This window comes from Sphaerodactylus townsendi, linkage group LG07 (assembly GCF_021028975.2).
Source record: "Sphaerodactylus townsendi isolate TG3544 linkage group LG07, MPM_Stown_v2.3, whole genome shotgun sequence".
Lineage (NCBI taxonomy): Eukaryota > Metazoa > Chordata > Lepidosauria > Squamata > Sphaerodactylidae > Sphaerodactylus > Sphaerodactylus townsendi.
Window position 1 is genome coordinate 80025172 of NC_059431.1, and position 23930 is coordinate 80049101.

The 23930-nt window shown below is 43.0% G+C and overlaps 2 protein-coding genes across 2 annotated transcripts in view; both read left to right on the plus strand.

The window, feature by feature from the left end:
• Positions 1-9842, plus strand: part of RCL1 (RNA terminal phosphate cyclase like 1) — a 33736-nt gene extending 23894 nt beyond the window's left edge. Inside the window, exons 8-9 of the mRNA XM_048504220.1 lie at positions 1389-1492; positions 8920-9842. Of these exons, the coding sequence (XP_048360177.1) occupies positions 1389-1492; positions 8920-9070 (255 nt within the window). The 3' untranslated portion in view covers positions 9071-9842. The remainder of the gene's footprint in view (positions 1-1388; positions 1493-8919) is intronic.
• A 7094-nt stretch (positions 9843-16936) lies between these two features.
• The window catches only part of JAK2 (Janus kinase 2), a 91103-nt gene continuing 84109 nt past the window's right edge, over positions 16937-23930 (plus strand). The window contains exon 1 of the mRNA XM_048503149.1: positions 16937-17252. The gene's annotated coding sequence lies outside the window, so the exon portion shown is untranslated. The remainder of the gene's footprint in view (positions 17253-23930) is intronic.

Consider the following 23930-nt stretch of genomic DNA (forward strand, 5'->3'; position numbering starts at 1 on the left):
GGAGCTCTTCTATTTACATAGCAGGAGCAAGAACATTGACTGCCCTTTGACATCTCTGTGCAAGCTGGAGAGCTAGTTCTTGCATGAAAAGGGCCAGGAGATTGCCACTGAACATTCAATTGTGTAGACTCGCATGAACAGTTTGCCTTCCTGAGCTGAGTTTCAGATGCAGCTGTGGACTCTCACACATAAAATTTTGCCCTGAAACCTCTTTTCTGTTCAGTTGAGTTGTTAAATGTTGCTCAATCTGTGTGTTTTATCTTCTTTCCTTAATGTCAGGGGGATGTTATCTAGGGCCGTTTCTGCATGAAGGCGGAAACAGCCGGGTCGGCGTTTCCGATGCCGACCCGACGACGCTGGGACCGTCCGCACGGACGGTCCTGGGAACAGCCGGGCAGCCGGCGCCACGGAGCGCCGGCGCCCGGCCGACCCGGCATGTCCCCGGGCCTCCGGCGCGTCGCCGAGGCCTGGGGACACGCCCCCCTGGCCCTGCGCGCCTGCTCCAGCAGGGCAGGGGGGCATGTCCCCAAGCCTCGGTGACGCGCCGGAGGCCCGGGGACAAGGTAAGTGCCGGGAGGGGGAGGCGCCATGAAGCTGCTGCCGTTCTCTCGGCAGCGGCTTCACAGTGGCGTTTCCCCAAAAAGAGCGCTGGGAAACGCTCTGAGGAAACGCCGGCTTCAGGCCAGGCGGGCGGCGCGAGGGCGGCGCGGCTGCGTTGCAGCTGCGCCCCCCGTGCGAATGGCGGCCTGGAGACGGCTTTTTTACCGTCTCCAGGCCGCCATTTAATGCCCGTGCGGAAACGGCCTATGTGATTGAGATGTGTCTCCAATTCAGTGTAACTGCTTATGACAAATCAATGCTGCTAGATATATGTAATGAGCCTGCTTAATGTAACCACTGCCATCTGTGCATTCTTTCCTTGACCTTTACTTTATGGCTTCACACACTTTGTAGACAATTAGGCTTCCCCTGGTACTTCTGTCCCATGAGAAAAGAATTATATCCGTTATCTCATGGGGCAGGAAGCCAGGTGACTCTCTCGTGCTATCTGCTGCCGACCTTGGGGCGCCTCAGCTCCAAAAAGCTGTTTTTCACAAACTCTTCGGAAAATGGGAGGGGGACTTTCAGTGGGGGATAAAGGGGACTGTGAATGCCCGCTTCATCCTAACTGGCTTTGCCAAGTGTGCTGCTTCGATGCCTCTTCAACAAACGCTACTGATGAATACTGAGGAGTCCGTTTATTGGCTTAAGGTTCCAAGACCTAACACTTTGAAATGTGGGGACCAGGGAATTCTGAAGTTTAAGCAAATGTTCCTCCCTGTCCCCTTTTTCTGCCCCTATTTTTAGGTTAGCATAAAGCTTAATTATTAAAATGTTTGTATTTGCAGGGAGGCTGTGTGGATTCAACAAACCAAAGCTTAGTCCTCCTCCTCATGACCCTTGGACAGCAGGATGTTTCCAAAGTCCTGTTAGGAACACTCTCTCCATACACGTAAGTTCTTCTTCTTTTTTCTCCCCCCCCCCCCCCCCAGCCAAAAGTGAAATTAACAGGCCTTGCTCCATTTGCTAATTACATTAAATAACTGTTCGGGGGGGGGGGGGTTGTTTTGAAGTGCATGCTCTAACTGTAAAAGGAACTTCTTGTATTCCCTGTCAAAGAACCCAACAACATTGTATGTTGTCAGGTGTCTGTTTTTGTACATTACACTGGGTGACTTTCCTAGTCCTCAATACAGCTTAATCCCAGAGCAATGAAAATTACAGTAACAGACTGAAGTTTGTTCACACATCAGCCAGAGAGCCATAATCCTAGCACCAAATGTTTTTACTATTAAAGTTAAAGCTTCTACTCTAATTATTTCAATGAATATTAAAAAGAAAATGTCCAGAATCCATTTGGGAGCATTTATGTGTGTTTTCTTCAATTAATCTTTAAGAAGGATATTGCCTTCTTCCCATGAATAGATCAACATGAGTCATCCAACCTTTGTATTTGACTCAACAAACACCTTTGGAAAAGCAGCTCAACTTTGTTTCCAAGTGTGGTTTTTTTTAGATTTTGTGTCACAGAACATGCTCATGGAAATCATGGCTAGACGTCTAGATTATGAACTGTCCTTTTTCGGTTATCATGGTACCGGTGCTGTATGTGCGAAAGGTACAGTACTGTGATAACTGAAGAATGATGGTGCCATCACAATGAGAACTGAAATCTACAAGTGAATTTTGGCATCTGACTTTGGAAGCCAACAGGAGAGATTTCTGGGTTGTATAAAGGGTGGTCCCAAATTACTCAGTATGACAGTCCAGTGATTCTTAAGGGTGTCAACTAGCAGCGGAATGCAAGCACTTGTCCATGACTTGGTAATAAAGAGTTTAACAAGTAATCTTTAATAATCTGGTGATCACCCTTTAAAGAGTAAAACCTGTAAGTCATGATATTGCTAGGATCACTGAAGAGGAGGAATGTGAATTACAAATTTATGATTCCCGTGAGTTTTACTGAGGCTGAAGAAGGAACAGCATGAGGAGAAGAGGCACAAAGGTATCAGGTGGAGATGTGTGATGGGCAGCCCAATCCATATTCCCAGGCACCGGGGACAGTGCCACTGCCGCACCGCTACCTCCAGAGGGCTTTCCAGCAGTGCAGGGAGGCAGAAAAGGCAAAAAAAGGGTGGGGGGAGTTCTCCTTAAGGCTGAATGGACTGACACCACCCAAGAGGATGACTTAAGTCCAACTCTGGACTGCAGCATAATTGCCTGCAAACCCAGGATGGAAGCTAATGTTGGCTCCACTCCTGGGAACACCCTGGCTCACCCCCTCCCCATTCCAGTTTCTGATTGGACCCCAGTGCAGCTCCACAGTGACCCCGACTTCCAGGTGCCACCACGGTGGAGGCGAAGGGTGACTGTTGGCACTTTTGCCCTCTCCACCAGAGGGAGTTGCCCAGCAGAAGGGGCAAATACATTGGTGTAGCCCTGCACCAGCTTTATGATGCGATTCCGCCCCTTATGATTGGGCCGATAGTGTGTTTGTGTGTGCATGTGTGTTTGTACATGGGAGGAAGGATTGGGGAATATAGTCATTATGGAGTCTAGCACAGGGTTATAAAAATTCAGGAAAGAATATATTGAAATCCTTCAGAAGGTGAGTGAGAATACAGATTGGGATTTTAGAAACCTTTGGGGAGAAGTCCTCAGCAAAAATACATGCAGACCAGTCCTGTTGGCACTGTTTTTAGCAGATAGTACTGTTTTTTAAAGATGTTCTCCCAACAGCTGCTAATAGGTCAGGAAACTTGCTTTAAAACTGAAACAAAATAACATACAAGCTCATGGCTATAAAAATACTTGAGCTGTTTGTTCTAGTTGTTTGTGGCTCTGAAGGGAAAGGGGGAGAGAGGAATAATGCCAAGTAGCTTTTCCCCCACAGCTTCTTAAAGTGACTCTTTCTCTCCAGTTTTAAATGTAGTAACACATAAGTGTTTGTGTAAAGTTCTATCAAGTCGCAGCCAACTTATGGCAACCCTGTAGTGTTTTCAAAACAAGATTAACAGAGGTTGTTTGTTATTGCCTTTCTCTGCAAAGCCCATACTAGAGCAATACTTATATTATTCAAAAGGTTAATATGCTAGAATAGATGCCACAATTTGGACAGTCCAATTGTTTGAAGGGTGCAAGAAGTAACTCATACAAACAAGCATTCTGACCTACCAGTCTCACAAGGCAGAATAAAATGTGAAATGTAATACGTCCTCCCATACATTCTCAGACTAAATAAACTAAAAAAGTATCCTATACAATTGGATGCCAGCAACCTGGCATCATCCAGCTCTGTTACTTCTAACATAGAATCCAAATTGGAACCTATATAAGAGATTTTATCTGCAGTGCTGAGCAAAACAGTCCCACTAGGCCAGAGACCCTCCATTTCCTCCTGTAGGTCAGATCTCAACAGTTCCACTGCCCTGCACTGTGAGGATGCAATGGTGGCAGAGAAGTGCTGTTTCTTTGTTGCCATCACAGCAATGCCGTATGCTTTAGAATGAGCCTTTGCCCATGCCGTATCAGTTTCGGCCTGAATCTTCCTCCACTGTTGCCCTAGCCGTCTCCCTTGTATTTGAATTGCATGCAGCCCCCCTCAGTAAACCAGGGATATGCTTGGGCTCTAACATATGAGAGGCTCAATCATGTGAACTGCCCAGATCATTTCCTTATTCCAGAGGTGAACCAGTCAACAGGGGCACAAACCACATCAACAGGAAAATCCCCATAAGCCATCAGAAAGCCTTTTGGATGGCCAGTAGGGATTTTTAGTACAACGGTGATATGATCCCGAGTCTTCTCTCAGACAATAACCTGGTTGCTGCAGTTTAGACTCACTGAAGTTTCTGGATAGTTTTCAAAGAGTATGTCTATGAGACTGTGGGGATGTTGACAGATAGACTTGTGGGCTAGCGAACCTGGTAAGCTATTCTGTATCCCCTTGCTATCATTTTGCAAGTAATTTTGTGTAGTCAGGAGAGAGGGAAGAATATTTATAACCTGTATAGATGTGGGGACATCAAGAGAATATATAAGGCTCCATCCAGATGGTACAATGATGCCTTAAAAATCATCCAGCAGCATGTAATTGCTTTTGATAAGTGTGGCTGCCAGATTTTAATTTGTCAGTACCACGTGAATACTAATTGTGTAGTCACAATAAGCTTGGTACTCATTACCAGATTTCTAGATTTTAGTTCAAAGATACAACTGGGTTTCATCCAGAGTTTCTAAAATGTTAATAGAAGATATCTGGGAGTAGATCTTAGTGAAATCCTCTTGCAACCTAGCTTCTGCTAGTGGGACACATCTTGCAGGGGGAGTTGTGAGATGCTGCAGTGGGTCTCATAAGAGCTTGGAACTCCATGTGCCATTTTGGAGGGTAAGTCAGTCTTAACACAGAGGAACTTTCAAGAAAGAACAAACTGGCTATTTATTAAAGAACTAGCAGCAGAGCCCATTGTGGAGGAGATGCAATGGGCGCTAGTAAAGGGTGGAGGAGGAAGCATCTGCCCCTGCAATGGGCTATATTAGGGCTGAAGGGGTTGGAATGTTGCCCACTTTGTGAGTCCTTCTCCCCCATTGGTGGAAGGTTTGTCATCGTGACATTCCATTCCCTCAGCCATTTATTGTTTAAGATGTTGTGTGTTACAAGTCAGGATAAAATAAATGTGTCATTCCTGGAAATTGCTGTACCATATGAGGGGGGAAATGAAACAAGCAAAATTATAGAGCAAGGACTTTGGTGTGTAAATTGTGGTGTCCAAGACTGGAGAGTGGGCTAGGATCTCACCTTCAAGAAATCATATGGGTTGATCTTCTGAACATCTTTGGGTCATTAATTGCTCAGGCTTTCCAGAAGAGATCTGGTATCCACCTGTGGGTCACTGGGCTTGTCTTCAGTCATGGGCAGCCTTGGTATGTGCTCTTCTAGTGGTAGTTCCTACTAAGATAGTGGCATTAGATTGTCCCTACTACTTAACTTTTATGATGAAATAACAGCATTAGAGGTTGTTGTTGGGGGGGGGCGGGGTTGGTACTATTAAATTTATCCATATCATATGCCTGTTAAAAAGATATGATCCTGGTGTGTGTGTGTGTGTGTGTGTGTTATTTATTTATTTATTTATTTATTTATTGATTTGATTTGATTTGATTTGATTTGATTTGATTTGATTTGATTTGATTTGATTTGATAAACCACCCTACCCCCAGAGGGCTCAGGGCGGTGTACAACAAATAGGAATACAATAAAACAAATCGAATAGCCCCAATTAAAATATACAAAACCTTAAAACTATAAAACTATAGCAGCAGCAGTAGCCTTCAATAAATAAATAATTAATAATAGAAGACATCTGGCACCCAGCCCCAGTGATCAAACCCTGGGAGGGGAGGGGTTGGCAGATGGTCCAATAGATAACCGGTGCGCAGGACAACATGAGGGGCGGGCTCAGCGGCCAGCCCCCCCAAAGCCCGGAGGAACAGCACAGTTTTGCAGGCCCTGCAGAACTCTCCAAGGTCCCGCAGGGCCCTAACTCCTGGGGGAAAAGTGTTCCACCAGGCAGGGGCCAGGGCAGTAAACGCCCTGGTCCGCATGGAGGCCAGCCGCATCATGGAGGGGCCGGGGACCACCAGTAGATTCACCTCCGCAGAGCGGAGGACACAACTCGGGATGTAAGGGGTGAGACGGTCCCATAGGTATGAGGGCCCCAGGCCATAAAGGGCCTTAAAGGTCAAAACCAGCACCTTGAAGACGATCCGGAATTCCACTGGGAGCCAATGCAGGCGGCACAACACGAGGGTAATATGATCTCTAACTGAGACTCCCGTGAGAAGACGAGCCGCCGCGTTTTGGACCAGCTTCAGTTTCCAGATCAGCTGCAAGGGAAGGCCCGCATAGAGCGAATTACAATAATCCAGCCTGGAGGTGACCGTTGCATGGATCACCGTGGCCAGGTCGGTCTGGGAGAGGTAGGGGACCAGCCGCCGGGCTTGGCGGAGATGGAAGAAAGCAACCTGGGTTACATGTGCCACCTGGGTCTCCATGGACAGGGATGAATCCAGGTGGACACCCAGGTTGCAAACGGAAGGGGTCGATGTCAGAGAGACCCCCTCCAGCACCAGCGGCTGCAAGCTCCCAACCCCCCCTTCACGACCCAGCCAGAGGACCTCCGTCTTCATTGGATTAAGTTTTAACCTGCTCTGCTTCAACCAACCAGCAACCGCCTCCAAACAATGGTGTAGAGCCACAGGGGCGGTGGCCGTCCCCGCCTCCATCAACAGAATGAGCTGAGTGTCATCAGCATATTGATGACAGATCAGCCCAAAGCTCCGCACCAGCCGAGCAAGGGTCGCATATAGATATTAAATAACAGCAGGGACAGCAAAGCTTCCTGAGGCACACCACAGGTGAGTGGGCGCTGTTGGGAAGCCCAGTCCCCGCACCACACTTGCTGACTTTATTCCTGGAGAAACGAGGAAAGCCACTGAAGGGCTGTGCCCCGCACCCTGGCAACAGCCAGGCGGTGGGTCAAAAGATCGTGATCGACCACATCAAACGCTGCGGTGAGATCTAAAAGCACCAGCGCAGCCTAATCCGCTTCGGGTCAAGCTTTGGGAGCACGGGAGCGTGATTCTCCGTGTGATTCGGGCAACAAAGGATCGCGTCTCCTCGTCTCCATGCCCAGCACGGAAAGCCGGATTGGAAGGGATCGAGGGTCGATGTGTTTCCTCCAGCAAGCCCTGAAGCTGCTCCAACACCACTCTCTCAATTACCTTCCCCAGGAACAAAAGATTCGAGATGGGGCGGTAATTGGCCAGATCACTAGGATCTAAGGATGGTCTTTTCAAGAGTGGGCGGACCACTGCCTCCTTCAACCCACCAGGAAACACTCCTTGCTCAAGGGAGCAGTTGATGATATTCAACAGGTGGGACCGTAACCCCTCACAGCAAGTTTTAATCAGCCATGAGGGGCACGGATCCAGAGGACAGGTAGTAGGTCTAACAGCAGCTAGGACCCTGTCAACATCAGCCTCGGCGAGCAGGGAAAACTGGTCCAGAAAAGGACCTGAAGATGGCCACGGAGCCTCCAGTTCACTTATTGTATCAAGGGTGGCAGGAAGGTCATGGCGGAGCGACGTGAATTTATCCACAAAAAAGCTCATAAAAGCCTCACAGCCAAGAGCCAATTGAGAATGTTTAGAGCCCTCATTTAATGAGGACAAAGACCGAATGATGCGAAACAATTGGGCTGGGCGAGAGCTAGCGGATGTGTGAGAAGAGGAGAAATAGTCTCTCTTTGCCCCCTTCGTCGCCATCTCATAGGCTTTCATAAACGTCCTATAACAGTGGTGGCGAACCTTTGGCACTCCAGATGTTATGGACTACAATTCCCATCAACCCCTGCCAGCATGGTCAATTGGCCATGCTGGCAGGGACTGATGGGAATTGTAGTCCATAACATCTGGAGTGCCAAAGGTTCGCCACCATGGTCCTATAAGATGCTCACGCAGCTTCGTCACGAAACTTCCTCCACATTCGCTCTAGCCGTCTAAAGCTCACCACTTGAGCACGCACAGCCTCGGGTATACCAAGGAGATAAAGCCGGTCGCTGCAGCGAGGGCTACTTAGGGAGCAATTACCTTGATAGCATCGGAAAGCCTGGAATTCCAGTCTTTCACCTGCTCATCGAGGGTGCTTGTGGGTTCAGGATCCCACAGAGCATTCAGGAAACCAGTAGGATCCATTAGTCTCCATGGGCGGGCATAAATCAGCCCGTTGCCTAGACAGGGTTGGCGTGGTAGGTCAACCCGAACCTTCAGGGCATAGTGGTCGGACCATGGCACTCTGGTAACAGAGGATACGACCACATCAACTCCCGACCCAAAGACCAAATCTAGAGTGTGACCAGCCTCATGAGTGGGGCCAGAATTCATTAAGGAGAAGCCCAGTGTTGCCATGGATGAAACCAGGTCCACAGCCGCTGAGCACGAGGCGGTATCGACATGGATGTTGAAATCCCCCAAGACAATAAGCCTGGGGAACCGCAGCGCCTAGTCAGCCACCGCCTCCAGCAGCTGTGGCAGGCTCTCCCCTGGTGCGCTAGGCGACCGGACCATGGCACCCTGGTAAATATTGAATTTGTAGTGCAATTTACCACTTGGATTTTGAAGTAATCTTTTAGATATTTGTCTGTAAATATTTTGCATATCCAGTTTCTCTAAACCATGTTTTTATTTTAAACTATATATATAGTTGATTTTTTCAGTGAATGGTTGCTCCTCCAAGAGACTAGCTTTGGTCCCAACTAACTAGAGATACCAGTTGAGATGCTTATACCTATGCTTATTTTTGCCGTTTTTTCCTTCTAGGATTGAGTTTCTGCGACATTTGAGAAGCTATTTCCAGGTTATGTTTAAAATTGAAATGAAACCATCTGATGAAGAGCATAAAGGTGGCGATAAAGTCTTAATGACCTGTGTTGGCATTGGATTTTCAAATCTGAGCAAGACAGTAAAATGATGAAGAGTCTGAAGATTTTAATGAAACATGAACCCATGTTTGTACATTTAAAAGTGAACTATCCTCAACTAATACTCAGAAGGTATTGGTCTGTTATGAAACCTTCATGCAATTTTTGTCTGCACTGGAAAAAAAACTTACAAACTGTTTTTGGTGGGGTGTGTGTGTGCTTTGTTTCTCCAAATCAGTAGTTGTGTTCTGTCTCAAAAACCCTTCTTAAAGATCATGGAAAGCATTATAGTTGAACTGAAGAACTCTGATGCCCACATTTGGCCAGACGACCTTGGTAGAACCTACTTGCAAGTCGTTATGCTTAGTTTTGTATGATATGTGCATACCAATCATAGAACAGAACCATTAATCTAGTGATCTGCTGCTGTTTCTCTTGTGTAAACAGCTTGTGAGAGAATCTTATTCAGGGGAGGTTGCCATGCTGGACCTGCTTGCTTGGAAGACTTGTAGTTAGTACTGGACTGGAAAACAAAACTTTTACCAGCTGTTGTTTTTCTTGTAAGCAAGGTCCTGAGCAATTGGTAGCCTCAAATGGCCACCTGTCACTACTAATGTTAAGCATAAGGTGCTTCTCTGTTTTCTGTGAAGTCAGCGCTGCCCATTAATCTACTATGCAAGAAATTCTGAAAAAAATTGTGCAGCATGATCTGCAGGACCAATCAATTGGAGCCAGTTGTGGTAACTGAAGAATTGCTATCCCACTCTCACTGTTTCATTCCTACATAATGTCCATTGAAATATAGGTAATACTATTTCTGCATATGTGCACTTATGTTTCTTGCCATCTCTTATCATTGGTGTGCCATATTGGGGTTGCTGGTGAACAATCTACTTAGTAAAGCAATACTATACACATATGTGACATGCAAGAACATCTTCAGTTTTTTTCATCAGTGAGAACATCCCTTTGTCAATTTTTCCTTCTCTGTAGAAGTACAGATGGTGTCTGCTTCTGGGTGGGGATACTGATACTAATTAATGTGGATATATTCATCTATTGATGAAAAACTCCCATATACTTTTTTTTTGCTCAGAGTACATTAAATGGAGGTAAAGATGCTGCTTTTCATACTCAATCAAAAAGTCTTCAAAAATTGTTGAATATTAATTTTATTATGTTAACTAGAACATGTCTTCAGAGTAGGATGATTCTGGCAGCTCTCTTCACTCTTGATATAGATTTCTCATTCCACACACATACAGTGACCTCTTTGCTGTAGCCTGTAGATACAGATGTCCCACTTTCTTGTTCTTTATCCTTCATGGTTATGTCAGTATAGGTTGCTAACAAACAGTATCAGGTCCCCATTGGATGCAGAGAAAGCACGAAGTCAGCACATTTAGGGCATAAACCATCCATTTTCTCTTGGTCTTTAGAAGGTGGTGAGACAAGACTACAGTTGAATCCCATGTCTAAGTAAGCAATATAATTGCTTGCATCTTGCAGTAGTATATGTTTATTGCACTTTTATGAGAGTCCCATCTTCATTAAAGTCTGTCTCATTCCAGTCATTACCTGCAAATGGTTGATTTTGACCCTGGCATGAGCTTGTTTTCAGTGTCATAGCCATGGCAGTTTTCCATTGTGGTAGTCTTTGCTGCACTGCTGACTAGCTCTGGCAAAAGGTGATTTGCTAATGGTACATTATCCCATGCACAGCTGCATCACATAATTTGTTTCATGTGCTGAAAACATCAATTCTTTAAAATAAATCTTTGAGTGAGTTACCATGAAGATACACCACTTCAGAATCTTGGCCAAGTTGCTGAGCAGCAGTCAGATGGGAAAATTCTTAAGTAGGCTTAGGCAGGTGCAAAAAAAATTCAGGTTAAATTCAGGAAGGAAACAAGATCCAGTATGCCCCTCTCATTTAATTACAGTGATGTACTTGAATCCTCAGCACAGCACTTGATTGACCTCTTGATGGTTGCAGCAGCAAGTAGAGAAGCTTTTCATAAAGTTGTTGCTGTGGGAGAATTGATAGCATTTTCTCAGTAAGGATTCTCAGCTTCCTAGTTCTCATTTTTGAGTCTTTATGCTGTGTCATCTCTGCCTAGAGATTGAGGCAAGCGAGATTGCATTCTTCATGTCAGTAAATGTATGAGTCACTCATCAGTCGTCATCATCTCAACTTTTTTTCCTGTAAAAAACAACTCTGTTTTAGTTCATCAGCCAACTTCCGTACTTATGGTAGCTTAATGATAGATTTGAATTCACAACAACTTTGGATGGACTGAATTCTTTTATTTCTCCAAGTTCTGAATTCATAAGACATCCATATTCTCAATAAGTTTTTAGATCACAGGTATGAAGCTTAGACTGTTTTGCCATGGACTCCTTAACAGCTCTGAATGCCCAGTCAACAAATAATGAAAACTCTGCACTAGCCATAAGGTCTTCTTAGGTGCTTGAGGATGGATCATTTTGCTTCTCTAGCTATTCAAGGGATAAGCATTAGAAAGCAAAGAAAGTCTTCCCTGTTATGCTGTGCAGGATTCAGTAGTTTCTTGCTTTCTGTCAGTGGACCCTTAGAAACCATTGGTGTGTACACTGGTCACTCATTGTGCAAAATAGCTGTCACAGAATGAACACAACAAGCTTTTGTGGGCCCTAATAATGGAGAGGTGCAGTAATTTCCATTATTTAAAGCTGGGAAACGTTGCATGTGTTTGAAGGATATACTACAAATTCCAAATAAGAATATGATATTACTAGGTATGCAGTAACAAAATGATTTTCAGTAGAGAGGACTACAGATTGTGATTCCTAGGAAAGAAAAAAATGCATGTGTATAAAGGGACTGGCTGGGCAAAAATTCAAAGGAAATTGAATGATTTTGAGTCAACAGCAAGCTCTGAATGCTGTGCTTAAAATAATCCAGCAATGTATTAACTGGAACATCCCCAAAGAAATCATGGTACTGCTCTTACAGCATGGGAATCACTTATGGAATAGTATGGCAAAGGATTTATTTCTGCTTTGACAATACTTTCTACATTCAAAAAACTGACTTAAGCATGGGCTCATCTCTAGCTCCCAGCTGTGCAAATTTGTTCATGTGGAACCTAGAGACACAATTAATTGCTAATGAAAAAAACAATCCCTAGTACAAATATCTTATTTATTACAAAAGATACATAGATGACATCTTATTGATTATGCAACCTGATATTGATTTTCCAATATTCCTAGCATGGCTAAATGGCTTACACAGCACAATACAATTTACAGGACAAAGCAGTAAAATCAAAATGAATTTTCCAGACACTACAATATATTTCAATAAAGACCATAAAATAGCTTTTGCACCATATCATAAATCCATTGAAATCCATTGAAAAAAATATGGCAGTACATTACAAATCTTATCATCCTACACTCCTAATTAATAATCTGCCTTACAGTCAACTAGTAAGAGTGAAACGTATCAGAAGAAGAGGTTTTTCAATTAGAAGCGAATAGAATAATACAAAATTATCATGCAGGAGGTTACCCTGTACCTATTTTAAAACGTGCCTTCAACAGAATTTCTCGGGCTCCTTGTGAACAATTCCTGAGACATAAACAAAAAACTGAAGATAAAAGAATCACTTGGGCTATTAATTACACCCCAAATGCCAAAGATATTGAGACTATTGCACCCATTCCAGGATGTGCTGTACCCCCGTGCATTGCTTACCAACGTACTAGCAACATCAGACAACAGCTTATTAGAGCAGATATTAAACAAAAAGCTCAAAGAATATCCAGCACACTAGGACATTACAAATGTGGTCGATGTAGTTTGTGTAGCTTACGGTGGCAGAGGGCCAAGGGGACAGGGGGTGCGTCGTTCACCGGGTGCACGCCTGGGGGGGCGCAAAATCACCCTCTGGCCCCTCCCCCACAACCCCCCTGCGGCCCTCCCGCGGTGCCCCCCCGCAGCACACACACACACCCCCCAACCACTTTCCCACACTTACCTATGTTCCTTTTCTTTTTGTAGTACTTTTTGAGGCTGAAAAAAGTGGCCTAGTTACAGTTCAGGGGAAAAACTGCCTGAGGAACTACAGTTCCCAGGAGACCTGGGACTGGAGGTGGCAGCTGCAGAAAAAGCCTTGGCAAAGGGAAACTGCATTAGCTGTCAAGAGTGACAGAACTCAGCAAGAGAAAGCAAGGCAGGCACAAGTGATGTCTCTGGATACTGAGGTCAAAGAGACAGCATGGTGAGAAGGCCCTGGGAAGGGAGCACAATACCATTGAAAGACCATGGAAGACTCCCTAGGAAGCTCACTTTTAAATGGCCAGCTTGTGGTCTGAAGCCACAGCCCATCTGGAGGGTTGCCAGGTTCCCCTTGGCCACCAGTGAGGGATTGGGGGGTGGGGAGAGTTGCCAGTCCAAGTTGGGAAACTCCTGGAGATATTGGTATGGAATCTGGAGAGGAAAGAGACCTCAGTGGAGTATAGTGCCATATAATCCATCCTTTGAAGCATCTATTTTCTCCAGAGGAACTAATTTAGAGATGACCTGAAATTCCCACCTGGAACTTGATATCCCTTCATATCGTCACAGAGACTTTCCCCCAGTGGTATCCCTGTTCCCTAGTACTTCAGGGGGAAGAACTTTTGAGAATCATTGAAGGGAACACTCACAACTTTATATATATGGGTTAATACCTGTTCAAAAAAATAATAGAAGCAGCACCAGTAGCTTTAAGAATGAAATGCCCTCAGGGGCTATGTCTAGTCAACCAAAACAGTATTGTCAAGTGTTTCAGTCTCAATTTCTGTCTGTGAAAGGTGAAGGATGGGGTAGGACACATTCCAGGGCTGTTTTAGCCTTTGAAGGAGGACTCATCACAGCTTGGCCCAGCAGCAACCACCAGGCAGCTTGATATCATGAAACAAGAATGATTCACTCAGGACTGGCAGCTTGTCTATTATTCAACAGCAGTCACCCCACAAAAGCCAGTGTGGTGTAGTGGTTAGAACTTCAGATTAGGATCTAGAAGACTCAGATTTGAATTCCCGTTCTGCCATGGAAGCTCGCTGGGTGATCTTGATCTTGAACCAGTTACATATTATCTGCCTAATCTACCTCACAGGGTTGTGCTACTGGAATTACAACTGATCTCCAAACTACAGACATTAGATTCCCTGGATAAAAATGGCTGGAGGATGGACTATGTGGTGTTATTCCCCACTGTGGTCCCTTCCCTTTCCTCCCCAGGTTCAACCTCTCCAGCTTTCTACTTTTGCTTCCCATCTCTAAAATCATATTGAACTGATTTACAGTGGAATATAAGTGAAAAGGAAAATAATTATAAAGGATGTTCAACATTTGAAATTTAAAAACAAATAAACTGGTTTCTGTTTTGGATATCTGTTTTATGCTACAAGTATATGAACTCACTTCTCTCCACTAAATTGAACTTTGCCCAGTTTTAACCTAAATCTATTTTTAAACCACAACAGCACTTTCCTTCTACTCTTCCTACCTCTTAATGTTTATTTTATTTATTTAAAATATTTGTGCCCCACTTTATCTCCTCACACTTAGGGCAACTAATAAAATAGTAAAAGTTATGATGGTACAAACATCATAAATAAGAAACTGAAACTAGTATACAACTGATACACAACTGAAAGCCAATATGCAGCCTCCAATCAGATGTGTAGCTTAAATAGTCTCAAAGCCACTTAACACAACAATCTCTCAACTGGAAATTTATATAAAAATACTAATAAAATGCCTAACATTTTATTGGGGCTTAATTTAACACTCGATACTAAGGTCTACTAAAAAGGGAGGAAACTTTTTTTTTTACAAAGCAGGAAAATCTAGCCCAATTTTTTCCCTTCCTTGTAGATGGATGTGTGAGGTCATATTTCCCTATTTTTCCTGGGAAAGGTGTAAAAAAGACACAACCAAAACACATTTCAGAGAGCTTGCTATGTTACAATGCCATCCTAAACAGAGTTACACACATGCAAACTCACTGATTTCTATGGAGTTGGAAGGGTGTAATTCTGTTTATGATTGAAGGGCAACAGGCATATTTAGAATATATAATCCTGTCAAACAGAGTAATGAGCAGAAATGTGGATTGTGCAGCATGCCAAATTAGAATAGTGTATCTCTCAAAAGACCAGCTGTTTTACCTCAGAAATTCATAAGCATAAGGAGAACTTTACTTAACTGAGAGAAAAAACATATACAGTATATACATTAACAAAATATCACATATAAACCCTGTTTCCCCAAATATAGGACATCCCCAGAAAATGTAACCCATGCCATTTTAGTAAGAACATAAGAACAAGCCAGCTGGATCAGACCAAAGTCCATGTAGTCCAGCACTCTGCTACTCGCAGTGGCCCATCAGGTGCCTTGGGGAGCTCACATGTAGGATGTGAACGCAATGGCCTTCTACGGCTGTTGCTCCCGATCACCTGGTCTGTTGATGCATTTGCAATCTCAGATCAAGGAGGATCAAGATTGGTAGCCATAAATCGACTTCTCCTCCATAAATCTGTCCAAGCCCCTTTTAAAGCTATCCAGGTTAGTGGCCATCACCACCTCCTGTGGCAGCATATTCCAAACACCAATCACACGTTGCGTGAAGAAGTGTTTCCTTTTATTAGTTCTAATTCTTCCCCCCAGCATTTTCAATGTATGCCCCCTGGTTCTAGTATTGTGAAAAAGAGAGAAAAATTTCTCTCTGTCAACATTTTCTACCCCATGCATAATTTTGTAGATTTCAATCATATCCCCCCTCAGCCGCCTCCTCTCCAAACTAAAGAGTAATTGTGTTTTGGTTGAATCTTAGGGCCCAGAGCTCAATGAACATGTGCAGTTGGTAACCTTGCTTACATATTACAAGAGCTCCACTGTCCTCAGTTGATCCTGCCTGCAACAGGAGAAGAAAGCCCAAGGCTTAATTGAAGGAACTGCTTATTTTTTTACAGGCCCAGGTTGAAGAAAGACATGCGGCAGCTACAACCTATGCAGAAGAACAGATGGAATAAAGAAGCCCTGCATTGTTGTTTGGACTTTCTCACTTTTTAAATTTACTGTTTGGACTTTCTCACTTTTCTTTATTTACGAGGCACTGTTCTTTTGAAAAGCACTGACAGTTTTGTATAACTGAGTTGTACTATACACACACACACAATTATTTATCTCTAAATGATAGAATATTGTTTAAATTAAAGGTTTGTTAATTTGTTGAAGCAATTTTCTATTTGGGTGCTGTGTGATTCCGGCCGTGTGATTCCGGCCGTGAAAGCCTTCGACAATTTTCTATTTGTTTGACAAGCCACAGGGTGCTGTCATGATATTAAATTTTAAATTTTTCCACGTCTCCAATGGAGATTGATGTAGCTGAGGATGAGTAGGTTACAAGTAGTTTAGACTGTCTGCTCTGGCTTGCACTACTTAGGAGAACATGGCGACATCTTTCAAAAAGACTCTTTATTATTTTGACTGCAGCAGAGAACAGGGTTAAGAGGATGCTTTATCGGAGCAAAGCCATCTCCTTCCTGGAGAGCTAAACGAAGTCGCTTAACGCTTGCCCTCTGGCCCCTTCCTCACATGCAGAAGGATGAACTTTCAGTCCACTTTCAATGCACTTTGCAGCTGTGTAGAATAGCAAAATCCACTTGCAAACAATTGTGATAGTGGATTGAAAGTGCATTATTCTGCATGTGCGGAACAGGACTCCATCTGCCCCAATTCATGCAGTCAAAATGCAGAGCGTCTCCCAGCTGCCACCCTGACGAGGCGGAGGAGGAGGGTGCCTCCCCCTAGGCGGAGCAGCCGGCTTCCTGCCGGCCTCCTCGGCGCTCCTTAATCTCTGCGTCGTGACGCAGCTGAGGTCTCCCCAGAGCGCAGAGCGGCCTGCGGACCTTTCTCAGGGCTGTGCTCGGCCCCAGTCTTGTTGGCGAAGGGGGCTGTTCCCTTTTTCCCTCCCTGCCTGCCCCCAGCGGAGAAAGAGAGCCGAGCGAAGGAGAAACTGCAGGCTGCCGGACGGGGCCAAGCCGGGAGATTGTTGGTGCGCGGAGACAGCGCGCTGGCCAAAGGCGGGCACCGGTTCCTCCTCCTCCTCGCACCGTCAAGCGCCAGGGGAAACTTGCCTGCGTGCAGCCTGCAGGAAGCTGTCACAGGGACCACCGACGGCAGCGAGGCGGGTGAGTCAGTGGCATGCTTCAGCAAATGCATCTGTTTCATTTTTAAAAAGAATTATTTTGGTCATTCCACGGAATTGGCTCGTAGAGGGGGCCGCGCTGGAGTGTTCCTCTTCCCCAGGGCGGCAAGTCTTTTTTGGGAGTGGGGGATGTCGTTGAGTTAGAGTAAGGTGGGTGAACTAGACGGAGGTGATGGAGTTTCTGCCATATTACAATGTGGCGGGGCGAAAAAAAAACAAAAAAACCCTTCTGCTTGCTGATTTCTCAACCATCTCCACCCTAAAAATTTCCCCTCCAGATTCGCGGTGTCAAGCTTCCCGCTTTGGGTGTGTGTGCAGACGAAACTGAATTGGAGTTAATATATACAGAGAGAGAGAGAGAGAGAGACGTTTTAAGTTGACTGGGCAGCCAGAAGGATTTCAATCCTATAAAAATAAGAGTTCTTTTGTTCAGGCGATAGTGTTGCGAATGCCGAGACCATGAACAGAAGGGCCTTTCTTTCACCTTTCCCACAGTATGTGCGTTTTTAAAAACTTTTTTTGGACCCGTATTTTGGATATGCCTATGGTGTCATCCCGACAATTCACAAGGTGCTTTGGAGATCTGTTTTGCTCCTTCTCTGATAAAATTATTGCAGCTTGAATCAAGTGTAAATGTTGTACTGTTACATAAAGTTTTGTTTGGGTTTTTTCATTATTGGGGAAAAAAAATCTAGATCTACAGGCATCCATACTGATCCTCTACTTTTTAAATAGCTCCACTAGTTCCAGGCATGGAGTCTTATGAATTCAGACAAGCTGTACATTAAAATTAAAACCACTGTCATATTGCACATCATTGCTTAATCCATAGACAACACCTAAAAAATTGTGCACTCATTGCTTGCTGGTGACCACATAGGGTAAAACATAGATTTGAAGTATTGATCCTCATCCATTTGTATAATTTTTACACTGAAGAAAATAAAAGCACCACTATATCGTAGGTCATGCCTTAATCTATAGGAAACCCCACAAAAATCAGGTATCCACCACTTTTTGGTTCTGTCAGGATGCAAAAACATAATTCCAAAGTACAGATTTTCATGGATAACCAGCATTTTTTCATTGTGTTACCTCAGATTCACAATCCTATCATGTATTATTTTATGACCACAGATTGCCTCACAAAAATTTTGGATCTACCACTTTGTGTTGCAGACATGTTCTAAACCACAGATCCTCTTGGATCCTCAGGATTTTCAAGTTAGGTCAATTCAAACTTACCATCAAATCACATATGATGACCATAATCACAGATTATATCAGAAAAATCACAGGTCCACCACAGTGCAAAAATATAGCTTCAAAGCTTGAGTCCTCACCCCACACTAACCCTTTAATTTCTCATCACATCCATTGCCACAGATTGTACCACAGAAATCACAAAGTCAGAGCTTCATAGCACAAAAATATGGATCCAAAGCATGTTCTTATGAATTCATATAACTTTTATGTTGGGTACCCCAAACTCACCACTAGATCATTCATCACAACTATGACCACTGATTAGAGAAAACATGGATGCAACATTTGTGGCACCACCATGGTACAAAACTAACACTGTTCACAGATAGGACCATCACAGATAGGGCCTTAGATATTTATGCACTGTGGTGGTACCAAAAATTCAAATTGCAGTTCTGTACAATGGAAGCTGTGGACATGCTTTCTCATTTCAATAACAACACACATTTTCAAACACAGTATTTTGGAATATTCTGTGTAGAAATTGTGAAGATTAATAGGTTTTTTTAAAACAAATTTCTGTGTTGTAGTGATGCAATGTTCTAGAAAATTGCTGGTAAAATCTGTGGAGATGAATATGATCTGTAATTTGACAGTAATTTCTTTCTAGTGACTGAAGTAAAATGGGTAGGCATACATGTTCCCTGCCCTAGGCTGGCACCATGATGGCACTTTTTTTTAGAGATGGGGGTGCATTCCATTAATGTTGATGTCATTAATGTTGATGTCATGAGCAGCAGTGGCGTAGTGGTTAAGAGCAGGTGTACTCTAATCTGGAAGAACCGGGTTTGATTCCCCACTCTGCCACTTGAGCTGTGAAGGCTTGTCTGGGGAATTCAGATTAGCCTGTGCACTCCTACACATGTCAGCTGGGTGACCTTAGGCTAGTCACAGCTCTTCGGCACTCTCAGCCCCACCCACCTCATAGGGTGTTTGTTGTGAGGGGGGAAGGGCAAGGAGATTGTCAGCCCCTTTGAGTCTCCTTAACAGGAGAGAAAGGTGGGGTATAAATCCAACTCTTCTTCTTCATCTGTGATTTTATGGTCTACATTGGACTGTTCCATGAAGAAATCATGCAAGTCCCAAGAGGAACTGCACCTTGAATCCATGTTTTTTGTACTATTGGATCCCACAGAACAGAGAATTTTGTATTTTGTGGTTCAGCCCATGGATATATGTACGAATGTTGATTTTTGTAGAAGCAGTGTAAAAATAATAAGAATCACTGACAACTCATGTTTTTAAATGCAGCTTTGTGCCATGACAATCCTATTGATAACCAGATGCCTATTTTTCTTGTCCCATCCATGGACATAATGTAGTGTATGATATTGGAGTGAATTTTAGTGAGAATCCATGGATTTTAATGCAGGTTTTGCACTATTGTGGGACCATGAAGTTCTAGATCTGTTGTTTTTGTGGGTTACTCCATGGACATTGATGAAATGTGTAACGTTACTATATATATTGGAGGTTCTGGGTATTAATCTTGGCTGATGTATGATTACAACTAATAGAACTGTATTTAGGTGGAATCCATTTAACAATCATAAGGATCCAAGTATTTAATGCAGTGCCACAAGACTAAGATCTGTATATTTTGTGGTTCATTATGTGGTCATGGATGTTATATGTGATTTGCTAATGGAGTTTTGGATGAGCCCTCATGGGGTTCCATGAGGCTCTGGTGCTTTGGATCTGTATTTTTGAGCTGGATGGTGCCATTAAGAGGTGAACCCATGCCTTTTGTGGTGCAGTTTGCCCCCATGGGTGCAACATGTGAATTATTGGTGACCCCACATACAAATCCTGAGGTTCCTTTGGGTCCTGAGTGGCACCACAACGTGGTGGATCCATGATTTCTGTAGTGTAGTCTGTTCCCACAAATGTGATGAGTGATTTTGGGTTTAGGTTGATCCCACATAAATATCCCGAGGATCAATGCTTGGATCCATGTTTTTGCACTTTAGTGCCACCATCCATACCACAGATGTAATATTTGATTTGATGTTCAATTTGGGAAACCCAGTGCAAAAATAATGAGAATGTATCCGGATCTGTGGTTGGAACTATGTATTCAGCTTATCAAGACAGTGCAAAGCAGTGGATGTGTTACTTTTGTGGTATTGCCTATAGCAGTGGTGGCGAACCTATGGCACAGGTGCCAGAGGTGGCACTCAGAGCCCTTTCTGTGGGCACACGTGCATAGAGTTCGTCATGGGGGGCCGGAAAGTCACACACACACCTCCACACACACATCTAGGCTGGCCTGGGCACAATCCTTTACCTGGGAGTAAGCTCGGTTGCTGGCAATGGGGCTTGCTTCTGAGTCAACCCTCCTAGGGTCGTGATTCACCCATTCGAAGCATTGCACAGTTGCTCCACCAAGCTTACTCCCGAGTAATGCATGCCTCGGAGCCAACCATTTTTTTCCTAAACTAAAACCTCAGTATTCAAGTTAAATTGCCGTGTTGGCACTTTGCAATAAATAAGTGGGTTTTGGATTGCAGTTTGGGCACTCGGTCTCAAAAAGGTTTGCCATCACTGGCGTATACACAAAGACATGATCTGCAATGTGATAGTGTTCTTCTTTTGTTTCAATATCATATACGTTCACGGGGTTCCATTTAAAATTATCTAGATCGGACTTTTACCCTCCCCCTTTATTTAACAACGGAAGACTTATTTTCTGGCTGCCAATCCATTTTGTCAGAATGAAAAAGTTGTGTGAGGTATTAGGGAAGGCTGGAGATGGAAAAAACTTTTTGTGATTTTGAGAAGAGGAAAAATAAAGGCTGACTTTCAGTTAACGGAGTTGGAAAGGCTGTTTCACTCTTTACTCCTGACACAAGTATCATTGAGAAGTTTATGTTTTTGTTTGCTTTTTCTTTATAGCTACACATTTTAGTGTGTAGTTTCTAACTACGCATTCTGGATAAAATGTCAGATGTTGCAGCTGAATTTGCTACTTGTATGCAAATGACTATCCCCTGAGTACTTCTTGGGCAGTTGACAGTAAAATGTTCGTACAGTGTCTATTCATTTTACACATAAAACTGAGCAACAGTATTGCTATAGGAGGATAAGGTTTTGTCTTATCTTCTCCATCTTCTTGACATCTTTAATGTGCTCGTTATTTTGTTGCCTGATAAATTACTACCTCTTTTGTATCACTTCCTTGCGGGCTGGTGTTAAAGGCAGCAAATGAGTAATTGCTGTATTTGACCAGATCAAATAATTTGTCTCACTTTCTGCAAATGACAGCAACATGGAAACAGTTGGAAGGGTATAAAACCTTTATATTTGAGGTACTTACAGCTTGCTTGAAGGGAGAAACTGGATGAAAGGCTGAAACAGAATTAATTGAGAGATTTTTCTTTTTAAACACAAAGCTTCAGAATTGTTTTTTTCATGTACTAATTGAATTTGTTGCAGGTGTCTTGGTATTATGCTGGTGATTTTCATAGTAAATGTAAATATGAATGACTGATGTTTACATGGCTGTTTAAAGAATGCATGTTGCTGCCACGTGTCTCAGCTACATGAAGACGGATGTTCACATGGCATTTACTGTGAGAAAAATCACTGTTAATGGCAGTGTACAGTGTAACTATGACTGGCAGGCTTCATGTTTGACATTGTAATTGTATTTCATTTCTGGAAGAGGAAGTGCTTTTTACTAAGATGGTAGAGGAAACTTTTAAAGAGACGTCATGGAAGTTGTCGTGTTCTTGGCAGGCAGAGTCCATTTAACAAGCTGAAAATAGTGCTAAGCTGTACTTCATTTGATATTGAAGAGTTGTAGAAATCAGTCATATTAAGAGTTAAAGAATACATCTTGGGAGGAACTTTTTTTCTAAATCCCCTGGTGCAAATTGTGTAGAGCTACACAAAATGACTCGAAGACAGTAACGTCCCTTTTATAAGAGTTTACAATCACATATTTACTCATTTTCTTCAGTGCCAGCTAATTACATAAGCTGATTTTATCTCTGTATGTTTTTACTGTTTAAACTGTTATTTAAAATGTTATAATTAAAAATGTATTAAATTATTTTCAGAAGAAAGAAAAGCAGCTGTGAGACACAATAAATAATTTGAATGTTATTTTAGTTTGATGTGAAAAGGCCAGATCATTTAAACATACTCTGTGGAGCTTTCAGAGCCAGAGTAGTATTATAAAAATTTTAACTTCTTTTTTGCATCACAGAATAATCAAGAACATGATGTTCATATGGCAAAGATGCATATTTGATGTGTGATTATAATGGGACTCCCCCTGCCCCAGATGGTATGCTTTTTAATGAAATAGTGAGCATTTCTTTAGACACATGGTAAATGTATTACTTTATGTCTCTTCTGATATCTAGTGCTTAATGTCAGAGTGGTTTTCTGTTCCCTCTGAACAAAAAAGTTGCTTCTAATTTGTGATTCAAAAACATAGCTTCAAATGCTGTAGCCTGACTTCTTGGCTAAAATTGTTCTGAGATTTTGAAAGAGTCTTCTGAAAATGGTTGTTTGGAGGATTTTATTCCTATTAATTTAAGGTTTCTCTAAGTGAATCTATATATTTAAAGAAAATCATTAGAGAAATTAAATAGCTACATGTGTGCCATAGCATAATGGCATTTCGTCTTCTGTTGTTGTTTTTTAAAAAACATTTTTTAGCCTTTTTCAAATTATTTCATTTATGGTGTGCTGCAACAGTGAAAGCAACAAAGACAAGGAAGTAGTTTTTCCTGTGACTCAATATGCATTACTTTATGCTTATGTAAACTCATTTGTCATTCCACTTACATTGCTTGCTGTAAATTTTACTATTATGAACATTTAAATTTCTAAAATCAGGTAACGTATACACATTTATTTATGCTGAAAAAGCCCCCCCCCCCGGCTTATATTTGAGTATATACAGTAATTTCAAGATGGCGGCTGGAGCTAGGGCTGCTGTGGGGATCCGGTAAGCATGTTGCTGCTTTTTTTCTAACTCACCAGAGAGCGGTAAAAATAAGCTGTAAGGACAGCCTGCATAGTGTGTGTTGTAAGAAACCGAGGCATTTCCCTCCTAAGGGTTATTGGTGTGTTGCATTCTAGATTAATACAATTCTTCATACAGTAGTTTACTGCCAAATACTGATGTTGCTGAAGACAAAGACTTTCTTTGGAGCAAAGTTTAGGGTGGCATGGCTATGAATCCAAGAATTATTCTACATTTGGAGGAAAACTGTGGTTCATTTGTGTTTCTAGAGCGCTGGGAAGCTGCTCATCCCTAATTCAAACTCTCTTAAGCAACTCTATCTCATCTTGCTCCCAAATCTTCTGTTTTTAGCTGCTACTGAATCAAGTTCGAAGGCTTATACTTGAGTCAATAAGTTTCCCATTTTTTTGTGGTAAA